This window comes from Heteronotia binoei, chromosome 19 (genome assembly GCF_032191835.1).
Source record: "Heteronotia binoei isolate CCM8104 ecotype False Entrance Well chromosome 19, APGP_CSIRO_Hbin_v1, whole genome shotgun sequence".
Classification (NCBI taxonomy): domain Eukaryota; kingdom Metazoa; phylum Chordata; class Lepidosauria; order Squamata; family Gekkonidae; genus Heteronotia; species Heteronotia binoei.
In genome coordinates this window covers 996,259-1,008,913 of record NC_083241.1, presented here as the reverse complement: position 1 = coordinate 1,008,913, position 12,655 = coordinate 996,259, and the positions used below count along the sequence as shown (strand labels likewise).

General features: G+C 45.7%; 1 protein-coding gene across 1 annotated transcript in view; it reads right to left on the bottom strand.

Annotated features, from left to right (window-relative positions):
- Nucleotides 1-472: 472 nt before the first annotated feature.
- The window catches only part of GOLM2 (golgi membrane protein 2), a 30,608-nt gene continuing 18,425 nt past the window's right edge, over nt 473-12,655 (bottom strand). The window contains exons 9-10 of the mRNA XM_060259933.1: nt 5,192-5,359; nt 473-2,133 (exon numbers count right to left, since the gene is read on the bottom strand). Coding sequence (XP_060115916.1) covers nt 2,063-2,133; nt 5,192-5,359 — 239 coding nt within the window. The 3' untranslated portion in view covers nt 473-2,062. The remainder of the gene's footprint in view (nt 2,134-5,191; nt 5,360-12,655) is intronic.

Here is a 12,655-nt window from a genome sequence, read left to right as displayed (position 1 = left end):
CTGTGCTGTGCAGAGCAAGGTGTTCCATACGACACAGCAGTTCCTGAGGCTCCTGTCTCCTGCAGCCTGGTTTAAATTTTTCTTCTCGGGTGGTAGCCAGGATTTTTTGTAAATCCTGCATTTTTTTTTTTGAGCAGTGGGGGGGTCCAACAGACCCAAACCGAAAAATACTCTTTAAAAATTCTCTGCACACTCCTATCTAGGACTTCTGAATTCACTGAAAAAGTGATCAGTATCGCTCAGTGTTTGGCTGGGAACGTCTAGGTTTCAGGGATCACCCCAAGAACTATTTCCAAGCTTCAGTTCTTCCATCTCTAAACCGGGTATGCCATGGGGCCCAAGGACAAAAAGGAGCATTCAGCTGCATAAAACTCTCCCAGTGACTGAATTATCAGCTTTCACAAAAAGGTTAAGAGCATGCATTATTCAGACTACCTTTGCACACCAGTTATTTAAAGCAGCACATGAAATCTAAAGTGTTATTAAATTTTATTAGAACTTATTCATTTTTGAATTTCATTGGTAGATTCCTCTTAAGAGTTACAGCTAATTTGGGGCAAAAGTATCACAGTAAAATCACAAAATACAATACTGAAGACCGATGGTCACAGAGGTGTTAAGGAAATAACACCTCTAAAAAGATTTAGCCTTTAACTTTTGTGCAAAATATAGACAGTTTTGTGTCATGGAAATAAAACTGTAAGAATGATCACTCTCTCGCATACATATGTACACAAACTGACTTTGCCTTTTCATTTAATGCAAGTTCTCCATTAAAAGAGCACTAGTGAACCTTACCTTACTGAGGTGAACTTTAACCTGAGTACAGAAATAGTGAAGTACAATCAACCCTGTCGTAGGACCTATAAATTCTATTCACAGTAGCCCTTGTTGATAACTAGTTAGGGTTAATAACCTGACACTTGGGAGTGTAGCATAAGTGGACATAACCATTTCTGCAAACTTCAGAAAGTGCTTTAAACCATCTGCTAACAGACACACACACACACACACACCCTTACGCTCAGAAGACAAAAAAAACACAAAACCACAAGAACATGCCCAATGTGATGAGCAATCCCTTCTACAATGCTGGAAATGCAACAAGGCATTCATTGCCTGACAGCGGGGGGGGGGGGGGGGGGGTCATTTTTATAACACATTAAAATTGGAGTTTTAGTCACTGCGACAGGTTTGTCTGTTGCTTGGGACTAAAACCACTGCTGTCAAAGCAGAGGTGAAGGGCTCTTGCGTGCTGGAAATACTGGCTGCACTTTAACCGATTTAAACTCTGGCACATATTCTATAAAAAATATCTATACTATTGCCAGATTCCCTATGGATAATTTTAGTCATTCATCTATGGTTAACTATATTATCTTACATAGGATTAATGTACTAAGTTTCACTGTCACATAGATCTTTCTTGATATACTCAGGAAAGAATCTTTAGAAACACATAGAACACATCTTCAGTCAACTTTCAAATGTAATGTAAAATACAAACCACAACAGCAAGAGAAATGAAATGAAACGACTGGTTTGTATGGATGAATACATCGCTGTATCAAAAGGTGTTCCCATCTGTACACTTATTTCTGCAATGAAGTTGTTAATGTGTCAGATACAAACTGTACAAGTTTTCCAGTTTACAAAGTTGCTTTTTTTCATAAACATGTTAGCCTAAACTGTTTTGTAATGTCAGTTGTTATCTTAAGGGGTACAAGTAAAGCTACAGTCCTTCAGCCTGACCCTTTGTGGTGAGGCATTTGTCAGCTCACTGATTTCAATTCGCTTAAGGGGCACTTGATTCTCCATAGTACTGGAGTATTAACTGGCTTGCTGTAGAAGGAGAAACCATTTCTAATAATACAATTTGCAAAAAAAAATACAACTATGCACATATATACAGTATTCTACCGCTGTGTTCCATCACTTAATGTCATATGTTTTTGGGCAGCTTGACACTACTATTTTCAGTGTCTTTTACAGTAAATATTAGGAAGAATTAATTCCATTCCTTTCTGTTGCAGGATTCCTCAGCCGAAGGCCATTCGGGGATTTAAAGGACATCATTGAAGTGTTGCTTTCCATAGTCAGCAATATCCATTTGAAAGTCTCTCTCTTCATCGTCTACAGTGGAGAAAGAAGGAAAGCCAAAACTAAGTCAACTCTGTAAGAGCCCCCCGCAACAACACCTCCACGTCAAGCTCATGCCCAGAGAGATGCCCCCCTGCCAGTATTCACAGTACTCCCAAATCAATTCAAAGGATGGTACAGATGTTTATCCAGCATCCAGGTATGGTATGTATATTTGCTGGGAAAGGAAAACATCATTTAAGACCTTTGAGATGATGATGATGATGATATTGGATTTATATCCTGCCCTAGACTAAATCTCAGAGCAGTCACAATCTCCTTTACCTCCCCCCCCCCCCCCCACAACAGATACCCTGAAGGTAGTTGGAGCTGAGAGAGCTTTTACAGCAGCTGCCTTTCAAGACAACTTCTACGAGAGCTATGGCTGACCCAAGGTCATTCCAGCAGCTGCAAGTGGAGGAGTGGGGAATCAAACCCGGTTCTCCCAGATAAGAGAGCTCTGGCTGACCCAAGGCCATTCCAGCAGCTGCAAGTGGAGGAGTGCGGAATCAAAACCCGGTTCTCCCAGATAAGAGAGCTCTGGCTGACCCAAAGCCATTCCAGCAGCTGCAAGTGGAGGAGTGGGGAATCAAACCCGGTTCTCCCAGATAAGAGAGCTCTGGCTGACCCAAGGTCATTCCAGCAGCTGCAAGTGGAGGAGTGGGGAATCAAACCCGGTTCTCCCAGATAAGAGAGCTCTGGCTGACCCAAGGTCATTCCAGCAGCTGCAAGTGGAGGAGTGGGGAATCAAACCCGGTTCTCCCAGATAAGAGAGCTCTGGCTGACCCAAAGCCATTCCAGCAGCTGCAAGTGGAGGAGTGGGGAATCAAACCCGGTTCTCCCAGATAAGAGAGCTCTGGCTGACCCAAGGCCCTTCCAGCAGCTGCAAGTGGAGGAGTGGGGAATCAAACCCGGTTCTCCCAGATAAGAGAGCTCTGGCTGACCCAAGGCCATTCCAGCAGGTGCAAGTGGAGGAGTGGGGAATCAAACCCGGTTCTCCCAGATAAGAGAGCTCTGGCTGACCCAAGGCCATTCCAGCAGCTGCAAGTGGAGGAGGGGGGAATCAAACCCGGTTCTCCCAGATAAGAGAGCTCTGGCTGACCCAAGGCCATTCCAGCAGGTGCAAGTGGAGGAGTGGGGAATCAAACCCGGTTCTCCCAGATAAGAGAGCTCTGGCTGACCCAAGGCCCTTCCAGCAGCTGCAAGTGGAGGAGTGGGGAATCAAACCCGGTTCTCCCAGATAAGAGAGCTCTGGCTGACCCAAGGCCATTCCAGCAGGTGCAAGTGGAGGAGTGGGGAATCAAACCCAGTTCTCCCAGATAAGAGTCTGCGCACTTAACCACTACACCAAACTTAAGGGGGCTGAAATTCAGCAGTTTTCCTGCTTGTAACCAGGCATTTTTACCCTTACCATTAAAATAATTTTTCCACTTACCAGTATCTTTACTTAAACTACAGTTCAGATCTGTTCCACTGTTAGATGTATAAGAACTTGCAAACAAAAGCAACTTTCTCTCCCTCCCTCCCTCCTGAGAATCAACCAGAAGAATTATTTTGCTCTGCTGCTTCTGTACTGGTGAACTCTCGCCAACTAGAATTCCGCCAAAGCACTGACAGCGGGACTGCCTCAGGCATTCCACAGACACGCCTCAATCAAGAACCTTTTTCGCGGGCAGCCAGAAGCATTACAAGAGGCAGCACTTCCCAGACATGCACGTCACCATTCATCTAAAAAACCGCTCTGTGCAGCATGCACAACGGCTATAGCAAACGGTATAATTAACAGTTCACATACAATGCTCATGTTCTGAAGAGCACCGCTAAAGTTTTAATTAAAACTGTGTACCATCAGGGGGGTTCTGGTAGGAATACATTTAGAGCGTAGATTTATTGTGCAGATGATTATGTTGTACAGTGCGGTGTGAATCAGAGTGTGCTTAACTGAATACGATGTCCCTGGACGTATGCCAGACCTACGAAAGTTTACTTAGGCAGGGACCAAAATGGCTATCTTATCTGAGAGATGCCAATAACTTATAAGGAGTTTCCAAGATTCTGTAATCCTCTTAAGTTTCACACAAAGTTCTGTCCTTTACTTTCAGTTTAGGGAGGAGAACTCTAAGAAAACTAGGACACCTCAATCAAAAAGGTGGCTTTTGAAAGTAACGAATGCAAATGAATTTCGCAAGAATTTCGTGAGATGATTTCTAGGAACTGTGTGCTCATAAACGGAAGTTACAGAAAGAATTTACAAGGATGCTATCCTGAATCAATGGGAATTGTGCACAGGGTCTTCAGAACAGGGACATCTGCACAGGGACAAGCTTCCGCTCTAAGTGCTTCAGAAGACAGGATGTTAGAAGTTATTTCATGCCTCTTCCCGCAATGAGTAGGACATTGCCTACTCTGTTCCAAACATGGAGGATGCAACACCACATGCATGAATCATCAGAGACCGCGAGGAGCAGATACAGTGAGGCGCATGCAAGATGAAAGAAGGGACTTATGCACACAGATGATGCGGATGTTAGAAGCAACATTTCTGGTAACAGGGGAGGCCCACTGAATCTACATATTAGAGAGGAGTCTAGATAGTAAAAAAGTTGGGAAAAACAAAAGAGATACCAACATTCGGGTGGGGGGGTTATTGCATGCCAACATACCAGGAACTGGTGCACATAAATACTCCTGCCCCCCCCCCACCACCACAAACAGTGATGAATTCTCTAAAAGCAGCCACATTAGTTCTTAGCAACAAGAAAAGAGGAAGTGACTGAACACCTATGAGATTAATGGGCTTTTCACAGACGACACCATCACATGCAAAAGTCAACTTCAGCATTAAGAACTCAAGACCACCGAACAGTCGATAACACTTTTGAGCTATCCCAAATGCACAACAGCTACCCAGAAAGAGTTAGAACAGCCAAACTAAAAAACCCCCCCAAACAAACCACTCGCAAGATCCCCCTCTTCCCGACAGCTAGCCCTATCACAAGCCCAGTGTGGCTCTCAAGCAAGGGAGCTACATGAATGGGATGCCCAAGCTCACCTTGGACGTCTTCTTCACCACCATCACCATCCTCTTCCTCATTGTAAGCCAGCTCAGCCTGCTTGTCTGCCTCGTACTCACCCACGTTCCCATCATCCCCGTTATAATCCGCCAGTTTAGACCCATGCTGCGGATCCGCGGGGGACTCGTTCTCATCAAAGAACCGGCCTGTGAAGTAGGCAAAGGATTTACAGTCAGAAGCAAGGAGGGAGGAAGGAAGGAAGGGGAGGAAGGAAGGGAGGAAGGAAAGGAGGGAGGAAGGGAGGGAGGGAGGAAGGGAGGGAGGGAGGGGAGGGAGGAAGGGGAGGGAGGGAAGGGAGGGAGGAAGGAAGGAAGGGGAGGGAGGAAGGGGAGGGAGGAAGGAAGGGAGGAAGGGAGGGAGGAAGGGAGGGAGGAAGGAAGGAAGGGAGGAAGGGAGGAAGGAAGGAAGGAAGGAAGGAAGGAAGGAAGGAAGGAAGGAAGGAAGGAAGGAAGGAAGGAAGGAAGGAAGGAAGGAAGGAAGGAAGGAAGGAAGGAAGGAAGGAAGGAAGGAAGGAAGGAAGGAAGGCATCTGAAGGCAAGAAAAGTCCTCCTTTTCAAACAGTAGCTCCTTGTTATTTTAGAAACTGTTAAAAGGACTCAGAAGTGCTCTCTGAAAACAGAAGCAAGCATCCAATGGGGATTGAATTTTCAGAAGATACTTAGTCTAAGCACACCTGGACTTCTATTGATAAACGTTTATTGAGATTCCAGTTCTTTTAGTTAGACCTGATGATTGTAATAATTGACACAAAGTACTTCTTAATAGTTTCCACTTGGAAACTGCTAAAATTCTTAGCTGTAAACGCAGTCTTTCATCTCTTAACACTGTGAAGAGCAGTTCTACGCTGGGGAAATAGAAAGGTGCATAGCTAACACGCATGACCAAGAGCAAGAACCGGCGTCATGCCAGTTGAGACAGAAATGGTGAGCCTGGGATAGGAATCTGTGATGTGCTGCTGTTTACAAAAAGAAGTTGGTGATACTTCAAGACAAGAACTAGCAGAACCTTCAAAGCTTTTAGAAAAAGGCACCACAAACTGGATGCTTCGACTAAACCATCAAGAGGTCAATTTGCTGGCCCCTCCCTCCCCCCCCCATAAAAAAATAAGAATGAAAGCTGAAGCAGGAATTTGACAATAATCTTTATGTAAAACACTTTCTAGGAAATCTTGCCACACAAAATACAAAGAAGTGTAAAATAAACCGTTTCATAATTATTTCCGCAACTTCCCCCCGTCTGTGCCTGAAGAACTACGGTCAAGAATTTTTGCAGCAAGTAATTCCAGGCTGCATGAAAGGAAGTTTATAAAGCTTGTTTCAGTGCCTGTGTTATCACCTCAAATCTGACAGTCATTCAATTCGGGAGTCACCCCTGACCAATGAAGCCCAGATTCTCCCCCCCTGAACTCTTGATGAGTTTTAAAAGGCTCCAGAAGTTGATACGTAAGGCTGTACCAATGCTCAGAAGTCTGCATACGGGGATATGCCAAAAGGAGTCCCATACGTGCCTAGAAGCATGCACATAACTGGAATGAGGGACATCTTGGCAGTCTCCTTTGATACCGGAGCATGTTTTGTTAATCTACTCTAGGGGTTCCCAACCCCCGGGCCATGGACTGGTACCAGTCCGTGGCCTGTTAGCAACTGGGTCACCGAGTGAGGCAGAGGCACTGCACTGCCCCTTTGGCCTGCCTGGCAGACGAAAGAAGCAGCACGGCTTCGCTCCAAAGCACAACCTCTTTCATCTGCCCGGGTCCTGGGTGGGTGGAAGGGGCAGCATGGCAGCAACCTTCACCTAAAAAAAAAAAAAAAGGAAAAGGAAAGGTCCCCTGTGCAAGCACCAGTCGTTTTCGACTCTGGGGTGACGTTGCTTTCACAATGTTTTCACGGCAGACTTTTTACAGGGTGGTTTGCCATTGCCTCCCCCAGTAATCTCTACTTTCCCCCCAGCAAGCTGGGGACTCATTTTACTGACCTCGGAAAGGATGGAAGGCTGAGTCAACCTGGAGCCGGCTACCTAAACCCAGCTTCTGCTGGAATTGAACTCAGGTCATGAGCAGGGAGCTCAGACTGCAGTACTGCAGCTTTACCACTCTGCGCCACAGGGCTCTTTAACCTTCACTTACCCCTCATTTAAAGACCCCCAGGGGAGCAGGGATGCGGCGTGGCTGGGGGGGCAGCCTGGGGTGGCAGAACCCCCAGCACCTCCCCACACACACACACACACACACCAGTCCATGGAAAAATTGTCGTCCACGAAACCGGTCCCCGGTGCCAAAAAAGGTTGGGAGCCACTGATCTAGTCCAAGGAATTCTTGAGCCACATGGGGGAAATCTCTGAAGTGATACTTGCGTGCTGTAAACTGCAATCCTAAGAGCACTCTCCCGAGAGGAAACCCCACTAAATAAAACAGGGCTTCTGAGTAGGACCTATCCCTAAAAAGTTGAAGATTCCAGGAACATCTTAATATGGACTGCGTAAATCTAAAGATATTGGGCATATGGATGTTCTAGAGCAGGAATGTCAAACATGTGGCCAGGGGGCCGAATCAGGCCCCCGGAGGACTCCTTTCAGGCCCCTGAGCAACTGGCTGTCATCTGCTTCCTTCTCCCTCTCTCTTGCTTCCTTCTGCATCACCACTTGCTATGCAAGGCTTTCTCAACTGCACAGGAGCTGCAGAGCAAAGCCTCTATTTTCTCCATTAGATGAGGCTCCTCCCTTGGGAAGGAAGGGGGGGAAGAGGGAGAGCTGGCTTTACTAGACTCTCTCAATCGCACAGCAGAGCTACTGAGCCAAGCCTCTCTTCCTTCTACTGGCTGAGGCTTCTCCCCCTCCTGGTCCACTGAGGAAGGAAAGACCGACCCAGAACTTCTTTTGCCCAGTTCCCTGGATCCCATGGGAGAAATACAAAGAAAGCACCTTTAAGACCAACAAGTGCTATTGTTTTAAGCATGTTTTATTTTAAGATTTTTTTAAAAAAATATTTAATTGTGTTTGTGTCCTTTATAAAGAACAGGCCCGGCTGACAAAGTCACATTTATGTCAAATCCGGTCCTCGTAACAAACGAGTTTGACACCCCTGTATGAAAATCTCAGCACACAGCTTTTCTGAAACACCCAACAGTCCCACATACTACACTTTCATACACAGGGATGGCTTATGGGAGAACACCGGTATCTATTTATATAGTGAGAAACCCCAGCAGTTTTAGATACATAACATTCAACACAACAAAATTCAGCGTCTAGTTGCACCTTCAAAATCATTGTTTGTTGATTACAACAAAACACACCAACCCTCTATGTCTCCAGTTCCCAGCCTAAACACAGCAAACAATCCACTGTCTACACCCAAGCTTTATGCTACAACTACATCTGCTCCAGTTTCTCTAACAGAGATTCTCACCTGAGGGATCTACAACAGACATGTTTGGAATTACAATATCCACCTGATGCTGGAATGGTACACATAAGGGTAAAGTGCGACAAAATCAGCCACACAAAACAGAACACCACTTTTGGTCATGCAAACCAGTTTGTCATTAATGAATGACAATCTGTGCTGGATAGTGATATGCCTCTCTCACAGGCAGACAATTTTTGTGCACATGTACAACTCCAACCTTGAGACCAGAGCCTGTAACAAACCCCTTAACACCACAATCATCAGACCTAACTACGCCAGATACACCATCTCTGGTTCATTCGCTTGCTCATTTTCCAACAATATGACATCAAGTTTCAGCAATGCCCTTCTACTCTCTTTGTTGCACAAACAGGCCAATCCTTACCCACTGACACAAATCTGACCTTAAAAAACAATACTAAAACCTGTGGGAAATGTTTTAATCTTCCAGGACATACTGCTGCTGACCTATGTCTGGCAGTTCTTCTACAAAGCTTCAAAGGAAGATTATAATGTGAGATAGCTGAGCAACAATTCCTTAACAAACACAGGACAATTCTCCTGCCCCCGGACTGAATAAGCACACAGGATTCTTATAGATAGATAGATAAATTTATTGTCATTGTTCTCAAAAAAGAAAATGAGAGCAACGAAATGAGGTGCTCTTCCACAAACATACCAACGCATCAACACCCACAAAAGGACATATACATAGACCATTTAAATGCATCTAAAAACAAATAACCATTCATAACCCTGCATTTAGCCTAACCACGGCACTTGGATAGAAGCTGCCCTTGAATCTATTTGTCTTAGCCTTCAACACTCTATATCGCCTACCTGACGGTAAGATCTCAAATAGCAAGTGGCCCGGATGTGAAGGGTCCCTTAAGATCATTTGTATCTTCCTTTTACATCCCATATCATACAGATCCACCAATGAGGGGAGAGAACATCCACAAATCTTCTGTGCTCTCACCATCACTCTTTGGAGCACCCTTCTCTCTGCTTCCGTGCAGCTCCCAAACCACACGCAGAGGCAATAGGATAAAATGCTCTCAATGGAACTACGATAAAAGGCAACCAGCAGACTCCCTGACAGTTGTTGTAATCTTAAGAGTCTGAAATAGTATAGTCGTTGCTGGGCTATATGCTCAGCATTTCCTACCTCTATGGATCTCTCCTAGCTCTGACCAGCCTAATTATGATTTGCCTTGTACCTCTGCGCCAGGACTCCAACTGGCCCCTCTCTGCAATGCACCTCCCACCTTCTGACCTGGACATGAGGATTGTTGGAGCTTTGATGCTTTTTGTAGCCGATGACATCAGCTTTGGCTCATGAAAGCTTACGTTACAACCTGCAAGAATTCTGTGGGTGCTCAAGGCGCTACTGGACTTGGAACGCTGGTCTGCCACCTTGTATTCAACACGGAGCCAGTGAGGTGTGGTGTAGTAGTGAGGATGGCAGAGCAGCATGTGGAAGACTCAAGTTGGAATCTCCGCTCTGCCAGGGAGCTTGCTGGGCCATCTCGGGCAGGCTACGCACGAGCAGTGATGGCGGGGAGGATAAAACAGAGGAGAAGGAGGCAAGCTGCTTCGGATCCCCAGCGGGGAAAGAGGTTGTGCACAAACGAAGTAGATAAATAGTATCGTACCTGTATGACCAAAGACTGCCAACCAATACTCCCTCTAAGCTCTTGAGTCTTGTGAGCAAAAATCCTGCTTTGTGAGCTACTGGCACAAAGTTGTGAGTAAGCAATTCGGTTACTGCATAAATCAGTTTACCCTGGGGCCATCCTTCTTGAGCAAAGACAAAAATGTGTGAGCCAGAGGCTAAAAAACTGTGGTCTAGCTCACACTAACTCAGCTTAGAAGGAGTACTGTTGCCAACTTAACCTGTTCAGGCAATCCAGTCTCAGAGCTGGTTCCAGGTGCCTGGAGTGCCCTGGCCTTCTTCACTAAGCATCCCACCAACGCCTCACCCTCCTCTTGCCCTCGGTCACACACTGAGGTGCCCGTCCCAACTTTCTCCCCAGCATCAGTGCCGGCATGACTAATGAGAACAGGACCACTCTGCTCTGGAAGCTCCTCTGGAACAGAATCTGTCCTTCCTCCACCTTCCTCCAAGCAGCTCAAGAGGGCAGTGTACGTGAATCTCCCTTCCCTCTTGTGCTCTCTCAGGCGGGACGAGAATGGACAGCCCAAGGTCACCCAGCAAGCTCTGAGGGGGAACGGGGAACTGAACCCAGATCTTCCAGATCTTCGCCCAGCACTTACACCATACACCCCTTTTCCCACTGGAAATCAGGTGACCGACTTTCCACCTGGCCCATCCAACTGTCAGCTGCTGACATTGAACTTCACGCCATGGAAAGCCTCAACCACCCATCTCCAGTCATCAAGCCTCTCTTAAAAGGACAGGACATTTCCCCCTGTCCAGCTGACACCCTCAGAAGGAAGGTGAGCTGGGCGGATTTCCACTTACTCCGCGTCAACATCATCAGGGCTTCAAGCAGCACAAAACGGGTCATGCTACCCTGTTTTCCTTAAGCACCCTCACAAGAGCCTGTGGGGCGATAAGGTAAGGCAGGGCAGGCCTGCTATTGCCCCCAAGTGCTCCCACAACCAGGAAATGGGAGGTTTGCAGGCCCTTCTGGCGTCGCCTCCCAGCTCCTTGCGGGAGTGAAGGTCCAAGCATCTCTCTACTGAGTGGAGGGCTCTCTGCCGAACTTTGGCAGACAGCCCCCTTTGCTGCCAGACCTCTTTTGTCCATATCTTATGAAATGAAACAGCAGCTCTCTTAACGTGAAACTAAGCTGCCTCCTAGGAGAAAACTCCAATCAATTTTCATTTCCAAGGAGTATTTCAAGCAAGCAAAATAATACTCAAATATTCCCAACTTGAATAGAACAAGTATTACAAAATGGTTTTTGTTATTTCTTTGCGGCTCTATCAAGATGATCTTTGTGCCTGCAGAAGTTATAAAAAAACTGCTAAGCGCTATAAAAAAGACACCCAAGAGCTTAGCTTAACTAGCTTGAATAATAAGACGGCCTTGGTTTACAGGTTTACAACACCCAAAGCAAAAGTTATCAAAAGCACAAGTGGCTGTTCTCAGAACGCTGCAGTAAAAGACCTTATTAGGAAGCTTTCAAAAGATAACATCTCACAGAAATTAAGAAGAAAATTTTTCAGTGACTTGTGCAGCCTCCCTACTGAAGCATGTTGCTATTTTGTTTTGTTTTCCAATCAGCAAGGATTCTTTGAAACAGAACTTCTCAAAGCATCCCAACTCAGCCATGAAGCTTATGGGGAGATCTTCAGCTACCCATACTCTCTCAGCCTAAAACAGGAACAAAGTCTGTGTCCAGTCAGGCATCTTTAAGGCCCGCAAAGTTTATGCTTCTGTGTGCAGGCACCCAGAACTGTACTTTCATGGTCTTAAAGGTACCACTGTATTCAAACTTTGTTGCTTCAGACCAACACGGCTAACCGCACCCCCCCCGCATGGATCACACCTCACAGGTTTAAATTAAAATGGAAGAGGGAAGAACTATGCCTCTGAGCTCCTGAGGGGAAATAAAAACATGACAGATAAAAACAATATGCTCTTAAATAGCTTTCCACTGTACAACAATCCACTGGGACAGAGGTTTTTCACAAGCGTTATGTGAAGTGTGCCCATTTAACACAGCACTTCTCACTGCACTGACATCAGAAACTGACAGACTTTTTGCATTTCCCCAACCCAGTTTATTTTACTATATCTCCAGACCTCCCTGCTGCCGCCGCCGCTCTCCACAGGCCTTTAAAGATCCTGGCTGAAACTAGCAGCAAGCAACTAAAATAACAGAGCTAAAAAAATCCCCGGAAATTCTGAAGCAATTCTGGAAACAAGGAAACCTGGAGAAAAACTGAAAGAGATGCAATACTTCCTGTCCTATTGTCTAAACTAATTTTACTGCTTTGGCAACAAAATTCAGCATTTATCACTTACTTGGCATATAAAATTGTAATGTTTGGCATATTTATAGAA